This window comes from Colletes latitarsis, chromosome 10 (genome assembly GCF_051014445.1).
Source record: "Colletes latitarsis isolate SP2378_abdomen chromosome 10, iyColLati1, whole genome shotgun sequence".
In the NCBI taxonomy this organism is placed as follows: Eukaryota; Metazoa; Arthropoda; class Insecta; order Hymenoptera; family Colletidae; genus Colletes; species Colletes latitarsis.
Genome location: NC_135143.1, coordinates 15,393,470 through 15,414,310, shown reverse-complemented (window position 1 = coordinate 15,414,310; position 20,841 = coordinate 15,393,470). Strand labels below are relative to the sequence as shown.

The 20,841-nt window shown below is 44.8% G+C and overlaps 2 protein-coding genes across 7 annotated transcripts in view; both read right to left on the bottom strand.

Moving 5' to 3' along the window:
• The window catches only part of LOC143346039 (uncharacterized), a 214,352-nt gene extending 201,644 nt beyond the window's left edge, over positions 1-12,708 (bottom strand). For 2 of the 6 annotated variants that reach the window (XR_013080370.1, XM_076773768.1), the window contains exons 1-6: positions 12,068-12,706; positions 6,694-6,837; positions 5,666-5,827; positions 5,136-5,312; positions 3,587-3,847; positions 177-433 (exon numbers count right to left, since the gene is read on the bottom strand). Coding sequence is in view for 5 of the 6 variants with exons in the window: in XM_076773768.1 (XP_076629883.1) it covers positions 177-433; positions 3,587-3,847; positions 5,136-5,312; positions 5,666-5,827; positions 6,694-6,837; positions 12,068-12,299 (1,233 nt within the window). In the remaining variant the exon portion in view is untranslated. Of the gene's footprint in view, positions 1-176; positions 434-3,586; positions 3,848-5,135; positions 5,313-5,665; positions 5,828-6,693; positions 6,838-12,067 lie in introns of all 6 variants that reach the window. The other 4 variants (XM_076773771.1, XM_076773772.1, XM_076773770.1 and 1 more) reach the window with 3 other exon arrangements.
• Positions 12,709-14,176: 1,468 nt separating this feature from the next.
• LOC143347266 (uncharacterized) lies at positions 14,177-20,841 on the bottom strand. The gene is made up of 12 exons (XM_076776323.1): positions 20,363-20,841; positions 20,028-20,106; positions 18,635-19,741; positions 18,103-18,281; positions 17,897-17,996; positions 16,929-17,297; positions 15,999-16,532; positions 15,265-15,853; positions 14,863-15,205; positions 14,626-14,792; positions 14,421-14,564; positions 14,177-14,333 (listed from the first exon to the last, which is right to left on the bottom strand). Exons 1-12 carry the CDS (start codon positions 20,824-20,826, stop codon positions 14,269-14,271), a joined length of 4,140 nt encoding a protein of 1,379 aa, XP_076632438.1. The 5' UTR covers positions 20,827-20,841; the 3' UTR covers positions 14,177-14,268.

The window sequence follows — 20,841 nt, the reverse complement described above, 5'->3', positions numbered from 1 at the left end:
CGAGATACACTTACTGCTTGTCGTTTTGCTAATTTACTATTTTAGTTTCGTTAGCTTCGAGAGTTTAATTTTGTTTGAACCATGTTGGGTCTACGTTAAAAAACTGGAAGTCTTCTATTTCCTACCATTCACGAGACGGTCATCTAGAAACACCCTGTATACATTTCGCAAGATACCTCGTTGTAAAAGACCTCTTTCCCTTCCTCCACGGAGGGCAGCAGCTCGTCCGTAGAGTGCGGAGTCCTAGGGCTGGGCGTTGGCGCCACCTGTTGTTGTTGCTGATGTTGTTGCTCCCGTTGCTTGGCCAGCCTCAGTTCCTGCAGGGCCTGGCGTTGTTCCTTTTCGTTTCTTTCCTTCTCGAGGCGTCGCGCGCTGTAACTACGCGCCGAGGACGTCGAACTGTGAACCGAGGTTAAGCTAGGACGACGAGAACCTATTGGAAACAAGGGTAAAGGTGAGTCCGAGGTCCGTGAACGAACGTTCCTATTCTCTCTCGCTACTCTAAGAGTTAATTGCTAGGCTGAAGTCGTTCAGAATACGGACTCTAATTGCGTCTGCTCGACTATTTAAAATGTACCAGCGTGACTCTTGTTTCTCTACAACGCAGGCGTGTCAAACACACCATTCCATATATTTATTTGAGGATACTTGAAAATCGGGCCTGATCAACTTTGTATTTTACTTTGAATTTGAATCTGAGCTTGTAACGTCTCTATTATTTTAAAAAATTTTTAATATACCACTTTGAAGTTCGAAAATACAACGCACGGCAGTACCAGTATCGCTGCAGTGAAAATATATACGAAGTTCAAGATGGCAGATTCAATACGACCAAAGTAAAAATCATTTCTTAATGATAATTGAGTTTGACATGCCTGGTCCACGATATCGTCGGTATCAGCGCGGGGGTGAGCATACGATTATTACGGGCGCTCCGCCGGATCGTTCAGCCCGCTAATTATTTGCCGATGAGAATGCAAGCTTGATGATCGCGCTCCGTGGCTGCGCTTCGAAAGTGGCTCTCTTCTTGCTCCGTTGCGATTCTTTCAAAGCCCAGGGAGTAAGGATGACAGAGAAAACCGCGAGACGAGAGTAAATTTTCGGGATCGTGTACGGAGATAAAAAAATTCGAGTAATCTCGCGAAAATCGGTGGATATATTCGAAAAAAGTGGTGCAAAAGTTCCCGTGACCGGAGAGAAGGAGCTCTGTTATATGTTCGGTCTCGGGCGACCGTGCAAAGTTGTTGTAGTGTGAAAATTGTTATCAAGAGTGAGAGCGTTGCTGGTGTATCGTGACGCGCAGCGTATGAAAAGCGTTCTTCTTCAGCGAGCACACGCGAAAGCGAATGCAGGCAGAGTCTGTCCACAAGAGTTTTTTCTCACTAATCAATAACGGTTCTCATAACAGGGGATAGCTATCTAAAGCGTCTAACTGTAGCGGGCATTGAAAATAAATTTTAAATGACATCTCTTCTTTTTTTTTAAGTCGAGGGTCATCGAAGTCGTATGTCGTGAGCACCGAGTACAGGTACTCGCAAGCTGTCCAAGTGTTCCTAATTGAAGCGCCTCGTTACGAGTCTTTATTGATTAACGGCATATTCAAAGGCGACAGAAAATCCACAGCCAGACATAGAAAGAGTGACAGTGCATTCTGTTGCATACAGATAGCTATACTCGGGACAAAGTCAACCGAACGCCGAAGGACGTTTCCCACATCGACGACTCCTACTTTTCTACGCGATGCTTCTAACGACACAATGGTGGGGCACGGTCGCCAACCACGGCTGCTGGTTGATTTTGTCCCCGTAACAACCACTAAAGCACGAAAGGCAGAAGTTTCTTTTTCTTCTAGCAAGCACATCTAACGAAACAATCCGTGTATCGCTTTGGATTCGAGTAGAATCTTCCTTTCGTTAAAACATTCTGTTATTTCGCCAATACACGGATTTTCGTCTGACGAAATTACGATCGTTCATTAGGGTGGTCCTTATTCTTTGATTTCCTTTTGTTCAAATAAATTATAGAAATGTATTATAACGTTAGATGTAACGTAAACATTACAGAGGAACGTGACACGGATTTTCTCATCGACTCTTATAACTTTAGGGATTGCGATAAAAGCACTTGACAAGAAATTTTAGCCTTTAAGGACCACCCTACTGGTCGTTTAAAAAGCTCAAACCAGAATCGTCGCGACCGTACATCGACGGAGCATCCCTTGCAAGTTCGTCGCGGCTCTGGGAACAAAAGCAGAAGATGACGAAGGCGGTCGCCAATTAGAACGCAAGCGGTTCCATCGTCTTCTTGTTGTCGGCTCGAAGCGACGTTTTTAAAGTGCAAGAGGGAATAAATAGCGGCGAAAACATTACGGGCAAGCTTAATTGGAAGATTTAACCTCGTTTCGTGGACGTGAGACTGTCGTGTTCGTTAAAATTCAAGTGTCATCTGGAAAGCCGGGCCCTCGCATGCGATCCGACACCATTGTGCGTGCGTGTGCAGCGAGCTAGCTAGTGCGTAAAGATTTCGTGTCTCTCTACGTCTTACCAGAGAACGTTCGTTCGTTAACGAGCAACGAAATCGGCCGCTGCCATCTTGCTATCTCGTAACACACTCGTGCAGCGCTTTATTACTGGACATTACATTATAATCATATTCACGTGAATGTAGCTTTGTGTTCACATTTTGAATGCCACACGTATGTGTACATGGTATCTTTCAGGGGCGTGAATGTGTAAGACACGGTGGAAGAGTGATGCAGATATTCGTTTTCAATTTTTTCTTTCTTTCGTTTCATTTTTTTGTTTTTTTTTACGAATAACGTAGTTTGCGGACGTTAGGTAGCACCGCCACGGCCATAGTCGGTAAAAACGCATCGTTGCATCGAAGAATAGAACAACGTTCTAATTCTTGGCAAACAACAGAGAAAGAGAGGGTTGGCCTCTTCGTGTCCGGGAACGTGAACGAAATCGGAGGCTGCGTTTCCCCTCGTTTCTTCGGCCCTCCGTGGACGTTGGAACGAAAGAAGAAAGTCAGGAAACGCAGTCGGAAGGGTGGACAAGGGACGCTAAGTATCAATAACAACAACTACGACACAACAGCGACAACGGCTTGGTACGAAGCACCCATCACACCATCTTCTTCTTCTTCGTCATCGGTGTCGCCCGCTTGGCAGGCGACTCATGTAGGGCAGGATGAGAGAAAAAATAGTCAGAAGAGCAGAAGTTTAAGAGATACTCAGAAAGGAGTGGATGGTAGGCAGTGAACGGTCTTCTGTGTTCTGACGTTACGCAACTATCGTTCAGAAAATCAAAAAACAAATAAAACCATCTTTGGACCGAAGGTCATCGATTCGTTTGCGTTTGATCGTAAAATTGTTGACCGATTGCGTTGGATCTCGTCGACCGGTTCACAGCGAATGGATGACGGAAGAAGAAAGAAGGGAGACACGGCCAAAGAACGAATCATTCGAACGAGAAGAAAAGGAAGAGTAACGGACAGAGGTGGTGTACAAAGTGTGAAAGAATGCGGACAAAGAGAAGAGAAGACAGACAACGAAAGAGTTAGAAAGAGATCGTTGATCGTCTACCGAGGCCGTCGGACGATCCCTCAGCCACGTCGCTAAGGGTACGTCGATGCTTGTTCCCGCCTTTGGTCGCCTGCAGGTGGCACGATATAAGCAAGATGGCGGCGGCACGTGCCGCACCTGCTCTCGACGCCGGTACCAAGGGACCGCGGCTACCGCCGCTGCTAGGCCTCCTGGTGAACGCGTAGGTCAACGGTCCTCCGGTGCTGCTTCTCTGACTGGCGCGTGAGGATGGTCGACCGCCGTGCAGCGTCAGTGGGATACCTGTTTAAATTTTTTTCTAATTTTAATGTACATTTATAAACAGACAAATTAGATTCTAACCCTGTGACACAAAGAGATTATTGCTTTAAGGTGATTATATTTCCTTGGAGTAGTTCTAGTACCTATTTCGTAAGGAAGTATTGCTCGAGTTCCTGATAGATGATCAAAAAAAGGTCATGCAAACTTCGATCACTGCATGAATCTCGATAATTGCAAGAACTTTCAGTCCCGTTTCCCTGTAATTATCGGGCTTCTGGGGTACGCCACTTTATCTTAAATTGGACTTGAACGTTTAACAAGCATTCTCCCATTTTCCCGATTAGTTTTGAAAGAACAAGGTCGTATTTATCGATCTAGGTCAGTCCTGTCCGTGTACGAAGTCTTTGAGCGATTTTACTCTCTTTCAGACAAGCAGTGGGACTAATTCAATGGCTTACTTATTAATACCGACACGTATGAATTTTCAAACGTTGGGTTGAGGCGCCGCTTAAACAAATAAACAATATCGAGACTTTTACTTCCTTGAGATATAAATATTTCATTTTGTCAAAATAAATTACTTCTATTCTCGACTTAGATTTAGAATGGAATGCATTGTTTCCTGGAAGTCACGCGAGTTATCGGAGGTTAATTCCTTTCATCGACTTAATGGCGCCCGAGCGAGATAAGCTGTTTCGTTTCCAGGAACAATTTTAGACAAGACTCGCGTAACTAATCGTTAACTGTGTTTCACTCATTAGACCTACCTCGAAGTCTGCTAACGAAATAGGGCACAGCAAAAATAGACACCTTCGGAGGTGACAGAGTTCTTCGTCGATACTTAAGGTTATTGATTTCACAGCGGGAAGGATAACGTTGTAACGGAATATAGAACAGTTTCGCCGAAGTTAGTGCAACGATTATAAGCGCCAGCAAGGTTAGAGCTTATTTATGATATCGACTTTCCTTTGCACGAGGGAGTTCAGTCGAACACCGCCATTTTAACGAAAGGGCATGGACCAATATATGTATATGGGAGCATTTACAGAGTGTCCTAGTAATCGTGGTACGACCAGGAAGGGAGCGATTCTACCTTAGAAAATAAACAAATTCAAAATATTCAAATATGGTCGTACGAGCAAGCGAACGTTCACCGACAAATAATATTATTATTTGAAAACGTAAACTTCTCATCGTGTTAATGATGGAACGGTGAATTGATTCGCGATTGGTTCGTTAAATTCCAGCCTGTACGAATTGAGGGATCGATTTTCCCGGTGGATCGTCGATCTGTTGCACAAGTACTCACCCGTGTCGCTGGAGAACAGCATGGGCGGCGCGTGATTCGCGTTGGCATAGTGCCGCGGCCTTGAGTATCTCGCACGACTGAATAACTTGAGCACGAAGCATATCATCGCCGTGAATATCGCTATTCCCGATGCTATACAGAGCAGGGTCGGAATATCCGTTGTTATCAGCACCAGATCTGCCAACAGATAGCGATTACAAGGTTTCGATATACAACCACTTTAGAAGAGAATTAAAGCTCGCCAGGGATTGCTCCATAGGCCATCGATAGAGATAGGATCGAGATCTACACATTGGCTGTTTTGTTCCATGCAGGCCATTTAATCATTTCCTAGCAATAACTATATTTCATCTTGTTTTGATTGGTATTAAAATTCTGTTTCAAATTATAATAATAATTTGATATAACGATCAAAACAAAATTAAATATGTATCCAATTTTACGACTATGCAAAGAAAATGAACGATTCGGTTTCGTTGGAATTTTAGGAATGTATCAATGGTGTTTAATAATTAATTGGCACGGTGTACCTTCGGCGCAGAACACTTTCTTGTTAGGCCTGGACAGGGCAACCTTATGATAGCCCTCCTCGCAGTCGCATACAGCATTGTGCTGCACTTGGATGCAGGTCGCATGCTGATCCGTAAAAGTGCAAGTCGCGCGATAGAAGCATTGCTCCCCGAGTCTTTTGGCTGGAAAATTGGTTGGTCGTTTAATTTGCTGGAACCCCACTGCCGCGTCTCATTGATCTTACCCAGTGTTTCAACCCTTAACTGGTAACATGGAACCTTAGACTTTATTCTTCTGGATACTTTGAGCTTCGATAGCTCTGATATTTCAGAACTCAATAAATAGCTTGGGGGCAGAACTGAAGCTTGTAGTGTTTCAACGAAAATACACTTTACCGATTGTGGGTAAACCGTTTCAACCCTCCCCATGAAACGTTTACCAGAAAGTAGACAAAATAATAACATATTCGATTAGAACCAAAGTTCTGTTTGCTCATCCCTTCTATCGGTCGCTGATTCGAGTGTATCATAAATTATAAAACGAAGGTAATTTAGTTGATTAATAAGAACAGTTTGTGAATTGATGGCACGATTATGATTCCTGAATTTTAATTTTGATTCTATCGGTGAAGTTGTCAGTAAGTAACGAATAAAGTGGATAATTCTAAGTGGTAATGTTACAAGCTTTTTGTATTTAAATTTAAAAGCAGGGAAGTTGCATGCAAGTACGAGATAGAATTGCTTTTCTATTCGAACAAAGGAACAGTCGGATTCGAAAGGTTCGTTTTAACTCGATATTTGGATTAATATGTTCATCGTTGACGAGCGTTTCGATGGACGCGCGAACGCGTTGTCGAATCGAGTCTATGGAAGGATGAGAGAAACATAAAACATCCTTTTATGGCACGTCGAACAATCGTTCGAAGTCGACAGAACAACCTCTCCCTCGCTCCGTCGACATTTATTTTCCCCGTCTCGTTGTCCGCGTTACCATGGAGTTTTTGATATCGGAATGACCTACTTGAATCGTGGAAAACCGTGCTACATACGTTTGGCACATCCTTTGCTAGGCCCAAGACGAACTGGATAGAATTTTTCGCACTCGCAGTGACCGGTGATTGCGTCGCAGAACACGTGCTGCAGTTCCGGATTACACGAGACATCACACGGCGAGCCCAGGTACTGCCCCTTCGCTGAAAAGAGAATAAATCGATAGTTTGCTGGATTCTACGGGGCGATGCTAGTTACTATGCCTGGGTATACCGCCGCATGGTGCTTCGAACCACCAAAAAAAACTCTAATTTTTCCAACCCCTCGACGTACGATTTAATTACAAGTAATTTCTCAAACGTTTACTATTCAGTTTTATTTAAATTTTTTCGTACATGCAATGCTCATAAAAAAAGAACAGATTGACTTTAGTATATTAAATTTCAAGGGGTTAAGGAAACAGGTTTCTTTTTTAATTACAGTTTCATGATAGTATAGTTTGAATACGAAAATATTTTATAAATATTTGAAATTTTTGCAGAAACGTTTACATAAAAAAGGAGTATATAACGTATATTAATTCAGCAGTTCTATTATTGTTTCTAGTATGGCACAAGTTACACAAAAGGGAATTTTTAACGAGGAAACACGTTCAAAATATTCAGTGTGTCTATGAATACATTTTGCTCATACATAATTAAAATCATGCATTAAATTGAATAAAATTACTTCAAACGTAGCGTGGTCTGTTGGCGAATGTTTTCCAACTGAATGGTGATAGCAATCGTGGTAATTACAAAGGTCGGTTAAAGTGATAATGAATTTGGACGTTTATTTAAAATTGAAGGGAAACCTAGGCGATTTATATTCAAGATGTAAAGAAGGAAGTACGACATTTTGATTTAGAAGGACAGTATAACTCTGTTCTAACTGAAGATAGAAAAAGAATCGTACAGGAAAATTTTGTGACTGACTGAAAAGAACGAAATTGAATGTTCAAATTTGTCTACCGGGCAATAAAACGATCATAAAACGATCTGATGAAAAGTATCAGGAAACGTGTAAGAAAAATTAAATTAAATATCTTCTAAAGTATCGAGTTTTCGCTGGCCTTGCGTACACCTTACGTATGTAGAATGAGTCAAGGAATCGATTTATATAAAAAGAATGGGATAGTTCCATTAAAAAAGAAAAAATAGAATCTCATTTTGTAAGTGCGTCGATGCACTTGGAACAATAATCGTACTACAAGATAATAGAGTCAATTAACATCATACAAAATTTCCCTGTACGATTTTATTATACGCTCAGAACAGATATATAGTTTGTCCCAGTTAGCAGAATCACCCAATATATGACGTTTCTTGATAGTAGATGAAATATGCACGGTGTTCCTCAAATAGCGTGCTCGTACTCCCGAGTCAATAATAAGGCCTTCTTTAGGACATGAACCACCCCCGCATTAATTATTAGCGGACAATAGGCACGCTGCCTAGAGCACTGTTTTTCAAACTTTTTGGAAGATGTCTGCCTCCCTAAAAACAGAATTTTCCTACGTTTAATTTAGCCATATATTCGTATCCGTCTGTGCAAAAAATCTCGCGGTTTTTAATTTTTTCTTTCTTAACTCTAGGTCTACTGAGATGATTAAAACGACTTCTTCTATCATTTGTCATAACGATTACCCATTTTCAGTACATTTTATTTCCCTAAATTTATTGTGACTATCGTCGAAGTATAAAAACGATTAATTTTATAAACTTTCAACAGTATATTTTAAAGATCGTAAACTATAAGTGAACGAAAAATGTAGAAGAAAATCGATTTTTCCAAAACGTTGGGTCGGAATGTTTCCTTAATTCCTGGCATAAGTAGAAAGGACGAGAAATAGTCAGACGCGTTAAACAAGCCGCACCGAATCGCATCACAAATTCGCAACTACTCATTCCTTTATCAGTTTTCTCCAATTATCATTTGGTCGGTCGATGAAGAACGTCGCCAGACCCTTTCAACTCGCTTCTCCGATACGCGTCTTTGTGTTCCCTTTTGACGCTCAGCTACACAGCCCCTTGTCGCGGGCGTCTGTTTGTCGAGCTATTCTGAACGATTCACACATACACACTGCACGATTAATGAAGCGACGAACCATTGTTAGGTACACTATCCAGGCCACTTTCGCATCAAAAGACGTTTGATGTCGCCGTGCTTCTTTGTAGGCCGTTTGATACGCCGGCCTTTTATATCAATTTCGTCGATCCGGATGTACCCGATTGTATCTTCGTCGCGTCTCCTCCGTTCGCAATTTTATTGGCTCCTGGCCGTGCGATCCGCTTGTTTAGGGGTGGAATTAACGCGCCAAGTTTTCACGAGTTAATTGCACCATTTGGTCAGAGGTACCAGGGTCGGGCACAGTGCCAGGCAACTATCGATTTCACCTTAATTACGGTATTACATCGTTATTAAATGTTTCGCAGCGTGGACCACGTTAAGGAGTCTCGGTAACAACCGCTAACTTCGTTGGCGAGCGTTCAGAAGCACATCCGCGACATCGCGTAATTAAGCTTCTTCTAAATTGCTACCCACTGTACAACTTTTCACCAGGAAATTGGACTCCTAATTGCCAAGGACTCGTATTGGTATTTTTCAATTCTAATTTAATCTTTAATTCCTATTACCTGTATATCGGTTTCAGTATTATAAAGGTATTGATATTTCGGTATTATATCGGTTTCCGTGTGACTTTGCTGGAACAATACTAGTATAAAGTCTCCGAAGCTTCTTCAAAAGTGTGCTCTATAGTGAACTTGTAACTTTTTACCAGGAAATTGGGCTCCTGGTTAGTAAGTTCGTTTCACGCCAGTCGGGGTCGATCGATGCCTGAACCTGCGGATGAATCGGCCCGGTCGAGCTTACTGCGTCGAATAAATGCAGAGTTCGTGCAACCATTTTTGCTGATACGATGTTTCCATGGTACTTTAAAGGCCTTGAGGAAGCTTTTTCCTATCACTGTGATGCTTCCTTCCTTTGCATCGAGTATTCATACGCGACAGGGGTGTTAGAAGTTCTCACTTAAATTTCATATCATGTCTCAACAGTAGAATTTTGCTTGTATCCTTATTTATTTTTTTCATTGTTATATATCTGGTGATACATAGGTGATTCTTCATTGAAAAATAAATAATTCGATGTAAAGCTATTGTTTACAAACTAACTAATATATTCTTGGGAATCAGTCTGTGATGACTAATTATTGAGTACGATAGAAATAGTACAGCGAGGTTTTCGAGGCACTTTCGGTATAGAAAGCGATATCTTTAAAGATCCAAATCACAGGGTGCGCAACGCCTACCACCCTCTTGATGTACTCTCGGGTCTTTAATGCGCTACACGCCGTTCAAAAAGTATACAAAGTTCGCCCCTAATATTTTGACTCCCGACACACAAGTGTGCTACACTTTCCACTACCTCATTATATTTCTACCACCGAGTATACGGCTCTCTAAGAACCTCAGTTCCACGGTGTCGCCCGAAATAAAGTGACTTTTAAAATGTGACGCCTTTGCCTGCCTACGTTGCGCAACGACAAGTGGAACGTACGAGTCATATTTTTATTCCTTTTCGTTCAATCCTAACTTGTTCGATTAAGATATTTCAATAAGAAGAAATTCTCTAGGCCCCTTTGATAAAGAATCCTAATGACAAACTATTCAGAGAAGCGTTACGATTACAGTTTTTATTATTCTTCGTCCGATCCTTTGATTACCAAGAAATTGTTAGTTTCGTAAGAAGAAATCTCTTAAAATCTTAAGCACATTTTTCGTGACATCGAAACAGCATAATTCTCATTCCTATGACTTTTATTTAATGACTTTCTTCGCGAAACAAAAGAAGAGTATACCAAGCAGAGTGAAAGGATGAGGCGTTCGTAAAGATCTTCTAGAAGCTAACCGAAAATGATTTTCCGTTCGATCCAATCCGACTAATTTGTTCGAGCATCGAACGGAGCGTTCCAGTTTTCTAACACGGAATCCTCCAGAACCCTCTAGCAAGCAAGCCATTAACAGATTATCCAGAGCAACCGCACGATCACGGTTTTGATCTTGTTGAAGAGAGTGCAATTCGGGGGCGCGATTTCCAGGTGTTTCTCGCCGGTTACCGAGCAACCCCAAGTAGAACTCGAGTGAATGGCTCGGACATGAAAATAGGGGTTGAACGACGCACGGTTTCTCTTCGTTAACCTTTTTCTCGCTCTCGTGGAACGAGGACGGGGCGAGGGAGAAACGAGATTCCTTTGAATCTCACGCAGCTGCAGGCAGTGTGCACAACTCCCACACGCGGACACCGAGAGAGCTTGCAGCATCCATTAAAATCAATACCGGCAGCGTGGTTGGCGCGAAAATCAAGAAGGACGAGTTCCTCTACCGTGTACGTCGGCGCAAGCGCAATCTCGGGCTCCGATGCGTCGTAATATTTGTTTTCCTCTGATTTGTCAGACCCAGTTTCGCACGACGAATTTGCATAATTGCAAACTACGATGCATAGAGTTTGCAGAGTGGTCGAGGACTCGACGAAATGCACCCTGTTTACGGACTATTGTGAATCTCCCTTTGAAAATACGAAAGAGAGAAAGAGAAAGAGAGAGAGTAAGATACCCTTTTTTCTGACTTGGTCGTTGAATTCGAGGAACGCTCGTTGCATGAAAATTGAAAGGATGATGAGAACTACTTGTTCTCGATCGAAGAGTAAACGTCTCGATCGAGCAACATCGACAACGCCACCAACAGCACGAGTGTTTACCCTTCGGCTGAAGGATCCGGTGCAGAGTGTTTGCACGCTCGTATCGAGCAAGCGCGAAGAAGGCGAGGCAGGAATCTCGAGACACACACATACGGGTTCGATCGTCCTTGTTTCGTCGAGAAAATAAGATAACGTGCCTTCTATAAAGGGCATGTATCGATTGAACGACAAACTAGCTGTTCGAACACCGCGGAATACGGGGCGGGCTGGTATCTAACAAGGGGGCAATTCGCTCTAGCGTGTCCTCGATTCGAACGGAGTCGACTTCGCGTAGCGTCGTTCCTGAGCGTTTGCTGGTTCCTTGATTAGCATCCATCGACCTCGGTAATCCCGTATTCCATTCTGCAGCAGCAATTCTGCGCCGTGCGCTTTGCGATTCTACCGCAAAGACTCGGTTCCATCGCCTACGAGCGTGTCAACGACTCTTGAAACTCCTCCGTTTCCAGCGACCGACGTGAAACTTTTTCGGCGGTTTCGAGAGATCCGTTCGAAAAAAATCGTTAGCACCGTCGACGCCATCCTCGGCAGGGTGTCGCCTAGGCAGCGTCCCGTCGAGGCGCGACTCGGTGTTTCCCCCCCGTCCATTTAAGGACGTCCGTCGAAACAGGGGGCCAGGGACGCGCGGCAAACACTCACCCGCAGTAATATTCTCCTCGAGGTAGTCCTCGTCGTCGTCGTAGGCATCGAGGTCGTCGTCGTCGTTGTTGAAGCTGGAGCCGCGCACGTCATCACCTGCCAGTAATCCCCTGGTCAGGCGATCCTGACGCGTGCCGCAACTGCAGCTCGAGATCAGGCAGAGAACGAGGCAGATCAGCAGGAGCCAGGAACGGCAGCAGGTCAGTCTCAGGGCGGAGGGAAGTGCGCTCATCGCCCCCGCGGCGCGAGTCAACCCCCGAAACCGACCACCGGCGGCGCATCGACATCCTTCCCCGTCGCCTGCCCTCCTCCCCCCCTCCTCCCGCCCTCCTCCTGCACGCCCTCTCGCCCTCGACGCCTCCGACGACCGCCTTATATCGCGTCGATGACTCTTCACCAGCTACTCCACGGCTACACCTGACACCTGGTTCCCGGACTCCGGACGCGTACCGAGAATTTGTTTGCTTGGTCTCGGTCTCGAGATACTCGAATCCGCGGACACTTCCGACAACGGCGACTATCCACCTGCACACACGAGGCAGGAACGCACCACGGACGACCGGGGACTGTCCTACCGTCGCGGAACACCGTTCTCGGTCCCGTGCTCCCCCGTTCACTGACGCCTTCCTTCCGTTAGCCGGTCGACCACCGCCGCTGCAGCTGCGCGATAGGAATACGCCACCCGTTTCTCACCCTTTGCTTTCCTACCCTCCAGTCCGCGTCGATCGAGATCTACTCCGTCCTCTCCGTCTCCGGATGGACGCGTGCTACGGTTTTTATGGGTTTTGGTGTAAATGAAAAAATAATTTATTTAGCCAATTATATTTAAATCTTTCCATAGGGCTTCGTTTTTGTTCGCTAAGCCGTCAAACAACTCCGACGCGATTGCCGCTACGCCGGAAGAGGAATTATACTATTAGTTTCTTCAGACAGTTACAAAGAACTTTTATTCCGAACTGTTACGTAGAACAAATATTTTCAACCCTATCAGTTCCAAAACAGCTGTATATCGATTATAAATATATCGCAAGTGAGCGTAGAAAGCACCCCATAAATTTAGTACTGCAATGTTTAAAAAACGAAGTAGACTAATAGTAAAATAATTATTTCATTCGTTGAAACTTTGTATTTGGGGTGCTTATTTAGGTCGCTGAAAAACTGGCCAGGTTTTCGTAAGAATCAAAACCCGAGGCTATTATGGTGGCCATTATGGTGGTTCCAACCCTTCTAAAGCTTAAGAGCAGGCCTGTGGAGAGCGTTGTAGGAGGTCGCGAAGTCTCATCGTCGACAACGATGCTCTTCAGAGCGGAAGGGAGGTCTGTGCATCGTGTTGGAAGTAGTCATTTGGCTTCAGCGTGACATCGCTACGCGTACAGGGTGATCCTTAATTACATGTTGATACTTTAAGGGATAAATAAATCTGGAGCACGAAACGGTACGGAAATGATACGTGAATGTAGGTTATACGGGCTTTACTTTTCGAGCCGCGTTTGTATAGGGTGTACCACATAATTTAATCGCCTTCGTTATGTCCCTGGTATTACCAAATCCACTTAATTTTCGTTGTTATCGATATTTCGCTTCGGATAGTCCTGCAAACTGATTATAATTCTTTTCCCTTGTGTTTTGAAAATCATTTGTATTTTTCGAACGACACTATAATACGTTTTCATTTATCTTTTAACACTTGAATGATTTCACTGAACGGAACAAAATATTTATTCTCTCCGTCAGAATTGACGATACGCTGGAAGAAATTATTCAGAAGGAATACTGCGACGTTGTACAGGGCATGAGAAAAATATTAGCCATGGTTCTCAGGAGCGAATCTACGCAATTTAATTAAATAAAAGGTTTCTTCGTTCGAATTGCGTCTCTTAAGGACACCGTCTTCTTTGAGGCCACCCTGTATATGATGCTTATGTTTCTTTACACAAAGATGACGTCCACCGATGCGCTCGTATCGACAATCGTGCATTCCGTTTATCTGTTTCCCTTCACCAGCCAGTGTTTCGCGTAATCCGAGCGAGACCGGATGCACGATATCTCGGGGGTCCGAGGCTTTTAATAGAAATTTATCGAGGATGCAGTTAGAGCTACATTGTTCCGTCGTTTATTGAGAATTGCAACCATAACTTTGGAGGAATAATTTATTAAACTACAGTTGGAGTACCGTGGATAACTGGATTATCTTCACAACGCTAGAGATTATTATCTTCGGTTAGTAACGAGTCCCGTCCCTGCATCGAGGCGCTCTGAGCGTCACCTGTAAACGATATCGTACGTGAATTTTGAACCAAAACTGTCCTCGATCATTTCTGAATTCGGTTGTCCGAACGATGAGACCGTTTACCAAAAGAAAATTTCCTTTTCCTTTGTTTTCGTATTAACAAATACATTGCAGCGGCGATCCCGGTTACAATAATCGCTATACATCCGATCCCAGCCATGGTGACGTAATTAGGCGTCTTCGTGTAGGCCGTGTAACATCTTGTGTCTGGAAAAAAATACAAACTCGCAAAATGGAAAACGAAGGGTTCCTCTATGTTCGTATTTACCTATACCTATTATACACGCGATCGTGTCGTTCGCCGCGTCGTCGTTTTTGTATCCATCGAAGCACAAGGTCTGGTTACCGATCATGCCCGCGCAATTGCTGGAGCACAAAGTGCTGTTGGCAAACACGCTGGCAATCGTGTCGTTCACGTAGCTCGCGATATTCGTTCTACGAAATAAATGGATGTTCAAAAAACAAAAAAAAAGTCGTAGTTTCGAGTAGTAACTTCGACATTTACAGGTTCGTCCGTTCGGACTCGGCGTCCATTAAAACGATACAGAACGACGGTTCGTCGCAATACAACCCTTTCCATCCAAACTGACATTCGCAGATAGCGTTTTCGACGATGCACGATCCATGGCCGTTACAATTATTTTCGCATACGCTGACGCATCCAGCTGTTTCGTTCTCATTTTTATCTTTGGCGAAACCAACGTCGCACACGCATTCCCCGGGCGACGCGCAGTTTCCGTTAACACAGTTCTCACAGTACGGTTCGCAGACGATTTTATTTTCCAGTTTGCGTTCCGAGGAAACGTATCCCTCGTTGCACACGCAGACTTCGGGTTCCACGCAGGTACCTATTACCAGATACGTTGACAATTATTATTTGTTAAAGAGAATAAAAATTCCAGCATACCGTTCTCGCAAGACGCGCAGAAAGGCTTGCAAAGTTGATTCGCGTCTTTCTCGTAGCCTGGATTGCAAACGCATACACCTGGGGACTCGCAGGTACCATTTGTGCAGTCTTGTTCGCAGACGGGTTCGCAGGCGAACGCGGTGGCGTTTTCAATAGAACGATAGCCAACGTTGCATCGACAGGTGTCTGGGGCCACGCAGGTTCCATTGTCCCCGCAAGATTCTTTGCAGATGGGTTCGCAAACGTTGGAAGAATACTGTGCGAAATTATAGTTCTCGTTGCAGGCGCATTCGTTCGGCGCGGAACAATATCCGTTCGTGCAAGTTTGCTCGCAGATCGGCTCGCAGACGTCGGAACCGTTTTCAGAGGTAGCGTAGCCGGACTTGCAGCTGCAGGTGTTGGGAGCGCTGCAGTATCCGTTGATGGATGCGCAACTCAAGAAACAGCTCGGCTCGCAGACGTTTACGTCGTGTTGCGATCGTTGATATCCAACGTGGCAGCTGCACACGCCCGGAGAAATGCAGAAACCGTTTATGCAAGGGTTCTCGCAGATCGGCTCGCAGACTGATTTCATGTAGTACTCCGCCAACTGAAAAATTTAAGCGGGAGTGGAAAATCTATGATATCGAAGAAACGCGAATCCCGAGGTGAATATGATCTGCAAAAGGGTTAATTCAGATTTTGTTAAGGACGAGAGAGCCAGAGCATCAGAATTTTGATCGTCTATCGGTTACCTGAGAATAATTAGCTTCGTCAATGAGCTGGTAGCCCTCGAAGCATCCGCAGACGTTAGGCGCGATGCAGGCTCCGTAAGGGTCGCAAGAGACCTCGCAGTGGGGTGTGCAATAGTGTTCCATGGTTTCGTCGCCTTGGAAACTGTAACCTGGTTTGCAACTGCAAGTCCCTGGCTCCGTGCAGATTCCGTTTACGCATGCTTTCTCGCAGATAGGCTCACAAACGTACTTGGATTCCGCCGTGAGTCCGTATCCGTCGTTACATTGGCAGGTTTCGGGCGCGATGCAAACGCCTTCCACGCAAGGTTCGCTGCAGATCGGCTTGCAAATATTTTCGTCGTTCACATAATAACCCGGCTCACAGGTGCAGGTGTATGGCGCCGTGCAGTTGCCCAACTGACAAACGGGCTCGCATATCGGTTCGCAAACAAACAAGTCGTACGGACTCAGCTGGTAACCGGGATGGCAACTACAAGTGTCAGGACCCACGCATAGGCCGTTTATGCACTCGGAAGTGCAGATCGGTTGGCACACCTGTGGATAGTTCACTTCCGTTGCGAAACAAATTTATTTTTACAAAACGATAGTTTGAAAATAATGTGATTTAGATCACGTTGCAAAAATCGTAGTTGCGACTAAAAATGGACAACTTACGATCAAATTCCAATTTCTAACTATTTACCATTGATCTTTATACAGACACACGCAATTATGAGAATAAATAATTCGAAAAATATTGAAATCTACCAGTACGCAAAGTTAACCCTCTACAACCTCAATTGTGTTTGGCTTTCGAAAAAGATTAAATTGGAAGATAAATTTTAATAAACACGAATCTTGAACTACACCCACCCTAGTATAATATTGTAAAATAGTTGTCTACCGATTGTTTGTAGGTCATATTATTTCTTTAAAATCACAAGTACGCACTTCCGAGTCTGATGTCCTGTTGTAATTCTTGTGGCACGTGCACTCGTTAGGCGCCGAGCAGTAGGCATGTAATTTTTCGCAATCCTCGTTGCAAATCGGTTTGCAGGTGTAAGAATCTGCATCCATATTATATCCTTCGTTGCAGGTACAATTGTACGGCGTGTAGCATGTTCCATGTTCGCAGTTAAGACAAATTGGTTGGCACACATTGTTACTAACTTCTTTGTAATGCGTAACACACTCGCATTTGTTGGGCAATACGCAGTGGCCGTTCACACAAGGGGGGTTGCAAATGGGTTCACACTTGTCGGTACTCGTTTTCCTGTATCCTGAGCAGCACATATGAATTACAGAGCTCTCCTTATACATCTGAAATGGGTTTTAAACGAATGAACAATCTCGCCATGCGACACGCGGTGCAACGAATCGCCTAAAACGCACGAAAATGTTAACTTTGAAAACGTCGACCAGAATAGCTTTTCTACTCTTGACGAAAAGAAAAATGCTAACCCAGGCCAATCTACCTTGGTTAATTCGTGGTCTCTGCACTGGAAGCGCTTCCTTTACCTTATAATATGGTGTGGAACGTATGGTTTGTATTACGAGCCAAACGTGACGAACACGAGTTACGCTCACGATGCAGATCATGGTCCAAAGATGATAAGAACGATTTCTCATGTTTCTGTATACATCCTTTTCTTCCTCCCTATTTTTAATCCAGTTTGAAATCTTAGGACAGAACAACCTTTCTGAACCTATTATATCTATCATTGTTTCGAGATTTAATTTTCCAATTACCCTTTTAAGATACGAACGAAATAAAAAGTAATATCTGTTACGTTTCAAGTGGGCACCTGTCTATTGTACTTTACTAGTGCGAAGATTTTTTCGAGCGTTTCTGGCGATTCGTCCCATTTTCGTACTTCGATCGGAAGAAAATATCGATTTTAAGTGCGAAAGGTATTTACCTGTTTCTTATAATTCAATCGTCGTTTGGTTTGGTAGAAGATGCCCCACTTTACTATCCTATATGTCTCGTAATACGTTACGAGTCGCGTCGCCGGGTATCTAAGAACGTATTATACAATCGTTGTTTCCGTTTGAGTCGAGCGTGAACGAAAAAAGTAGAGTCAAAGACAAAGGAAAGTATGATTTGAATAGAATATGCACTCACTGAATTACTTGGCTGCAAACTCCAACTTCCGTGTCGGATAAAGTCTCGACCATAGACTTCATGGTGATAATTTGTAACGAAAAACTAACGAAAAGTAGGAAGCTCGCGACCGTCATTCTGAGGGCCAGTCGTCCTCTCGACTCGCCAAGAGCAACAATCAACGAATGACAAGAATACAACTAAATCGGCTGGCCAGATTCTGTATTTCACTGGCGCCTGTCTCTTCCCCTCCCCACGCTGAGTTATCGTGTCCTGTGACATCAGAGACCACACAGGATGTTAGGGGATTCGTCGGACGCTCGTTATCAACGTTTGCATGATATTCCTTTAACTTTATTTACTCGTTAATTGTACAAAATTACATCAAGATCTTCCGCCGCTGACAACACAATCCAGCCTTTCGTCGTTGATTCTTTTTATTCGTCCCCGACTCGCAATCGCACAGCCTATTCGCGCCGATATCAACGCATCGTAGTTCGGAAACAAGAACAAAGGAAAAACCAACTAAACAGAAGAAAAACGTAGCAGTCTATACTATCGGAACGCATCTCTGTCGACCCTTGACGCCAGTCTCCTTCGTGTATCCCGGGTTGCATAAGCATAAATTGGGCGCGGTACAAATGCCGTTTACGCAACCGTTTCTGCACACGGGCAAACATCTGGATCGCGACGGATCGATCGGATCCATCGTGTATCCGGGTTTGCACGTGCACTCGTTCAAACCCGTGCACATCCCGTTGAAGCAATAGTTCTCGCAGAGCGGTTCGCTTGTCTGTTGTCCCATATTTCGAACGCAGGTTCCCGTGTTGGGGTCCCGGATGAACCCTAACTTGCATATGCAACGATTTGACGTCGCTATGCACATAGCGTTTGGCTCGCAGCCGTTTGGGCACTGTCCCGGGGTTGGAGGGAGAGGTCGAGGATCGGGGCATCTACCGGTGTCTGGATCAACCTCCATCCCGTAATTGCATATGCACAAATTGGGACCCACGCAGACACCTTGGGCCCCGCAACCGTTTCTGCATTGGAACGAGGTGGGGGACGGAATGCAACGGCCAGTGTCCGGGTCCACCCGGTAACCCAGGTCGCAGGCGCACCTATTTGGGCCCGCACAAGTGCCGTTCGCCCCGCAACCGTTCGGACATTCGGACCTGATGTTCGACAACTCTTCGAGCGGAGCGCACTTGCCGGTATAATCTGTAGCGAAGCCCGTGTTGCATTTGCAAAGACCCGGGGCCATGCACTCGCCGTTCGCGCAACCTTGGGGGCAATTTGGCACGCATTTGTTGCCTTCGAGAAGGTAACCCGGTTCACAGTCGCAGACGTTCGGCGCGACGCACTTGCCGTTTATGCAACCGCGAGGACAGATGGGCCTGCATACGCCGTTCACCTCCTCGTAGCGCAATATGCAAGCGCACACGTTCGGCGAGAAACAGTAAGCATTCTGTTGGCAGGGTCTCTCGCAGTAGGGCATACAGACGCCATTCTGCGGGAACCATCCTTCGGGACAGGCGCAGACATTTGGCGCCGTGCACTTGCCGCCTAGGCAACCTTCGTTGCACCGTGGGTCGCAGCTACCGGAAGTTAAGTTGCGCTCGTAGCCGTTGCAGCAATCCAAAATCGTGATCCAACCGTTTGTCTGTTGATCAAAATTGATACATATATAATGAATCATTCGTACGCTTTACCTAATCCTCTCTACTGTTTAGGTTCTTGGCTCGTTTAGGGGCTTGGTGCTTACCCAATAATAACCAAGAACCTAAGAAGCGGTGAGGTTTACGTGGATTGAATCGTTTGGTTTGTGGGTAGTGTGCCATCGTCTCATCTTCCAATAGCACGTAGCGCGGACGTCGTATTATTTAGACATTAATCGGTGGAAAACTCTATAAAATCACCTTCCGCAGATTTATTCTGTACATATTTACCTCTTCATTCCCGTTCGTCGAGGGCAGAGTGTTGTGAGGGAACTGTCCCGTGGAGTTCAAAGCCAGCGCATCCGCGTAACTGAAACAGTGCATACGTCGCGTGAAAACAAGGGCGAACTCGTGAGTTCGCGTTGTCGCAATAACAAAGAGCAAAGGTCACGCGTCGTAACTTATAATTATTTAAGCACTAACCACTTGTAGTATAAATAAGAAGAGTACGCGTTACCATCCAAGTGTATCGATTAAGCTCGACGTTAAATCGATATTATTTTTACAACCGACGCCACAAAAATTTACATAGACGATCGGAACGTGAGAAACGTGGCTCTACTCACGGTACCGTCTTGTAGCAAAGTCCAGCCTGGACGGTGCTGTTCACGGCGCCGATCTGATTCAGTCGACCGCCTTTGCCACCTTGATGAGCACGATGACCGCCTTTGACGCCTTCGACCGCTAAGGCGTCGGTGACCAGGAGCGTTAAAACGATCCCACAGACTATCAGCGATCTCCGCATGTTGAACGTACAAGCACGAATGAACGACTGGTTTCTTATTTTCGTGGCGCACGCGATGACATCTTCTCTCGATAACACCGAGGCGCTGGGGTCACCAGTTACCATTTTCGCGATTCGGCTGCGTAGTTGTTCGCAGAAATGTTTATGGATCGGCCGCAATACCGTGTCGAAATTGACCGAGTTCATAGAAATCGCTTTCAACGTCAGCGTCAACGTCAATGATTTTTCTCTGACCAGCTTCTTAGAACTTGCGAACAAAAGGAAGTACTCGTCGTAAATTGGCATCCAGTGAGTCCCAAA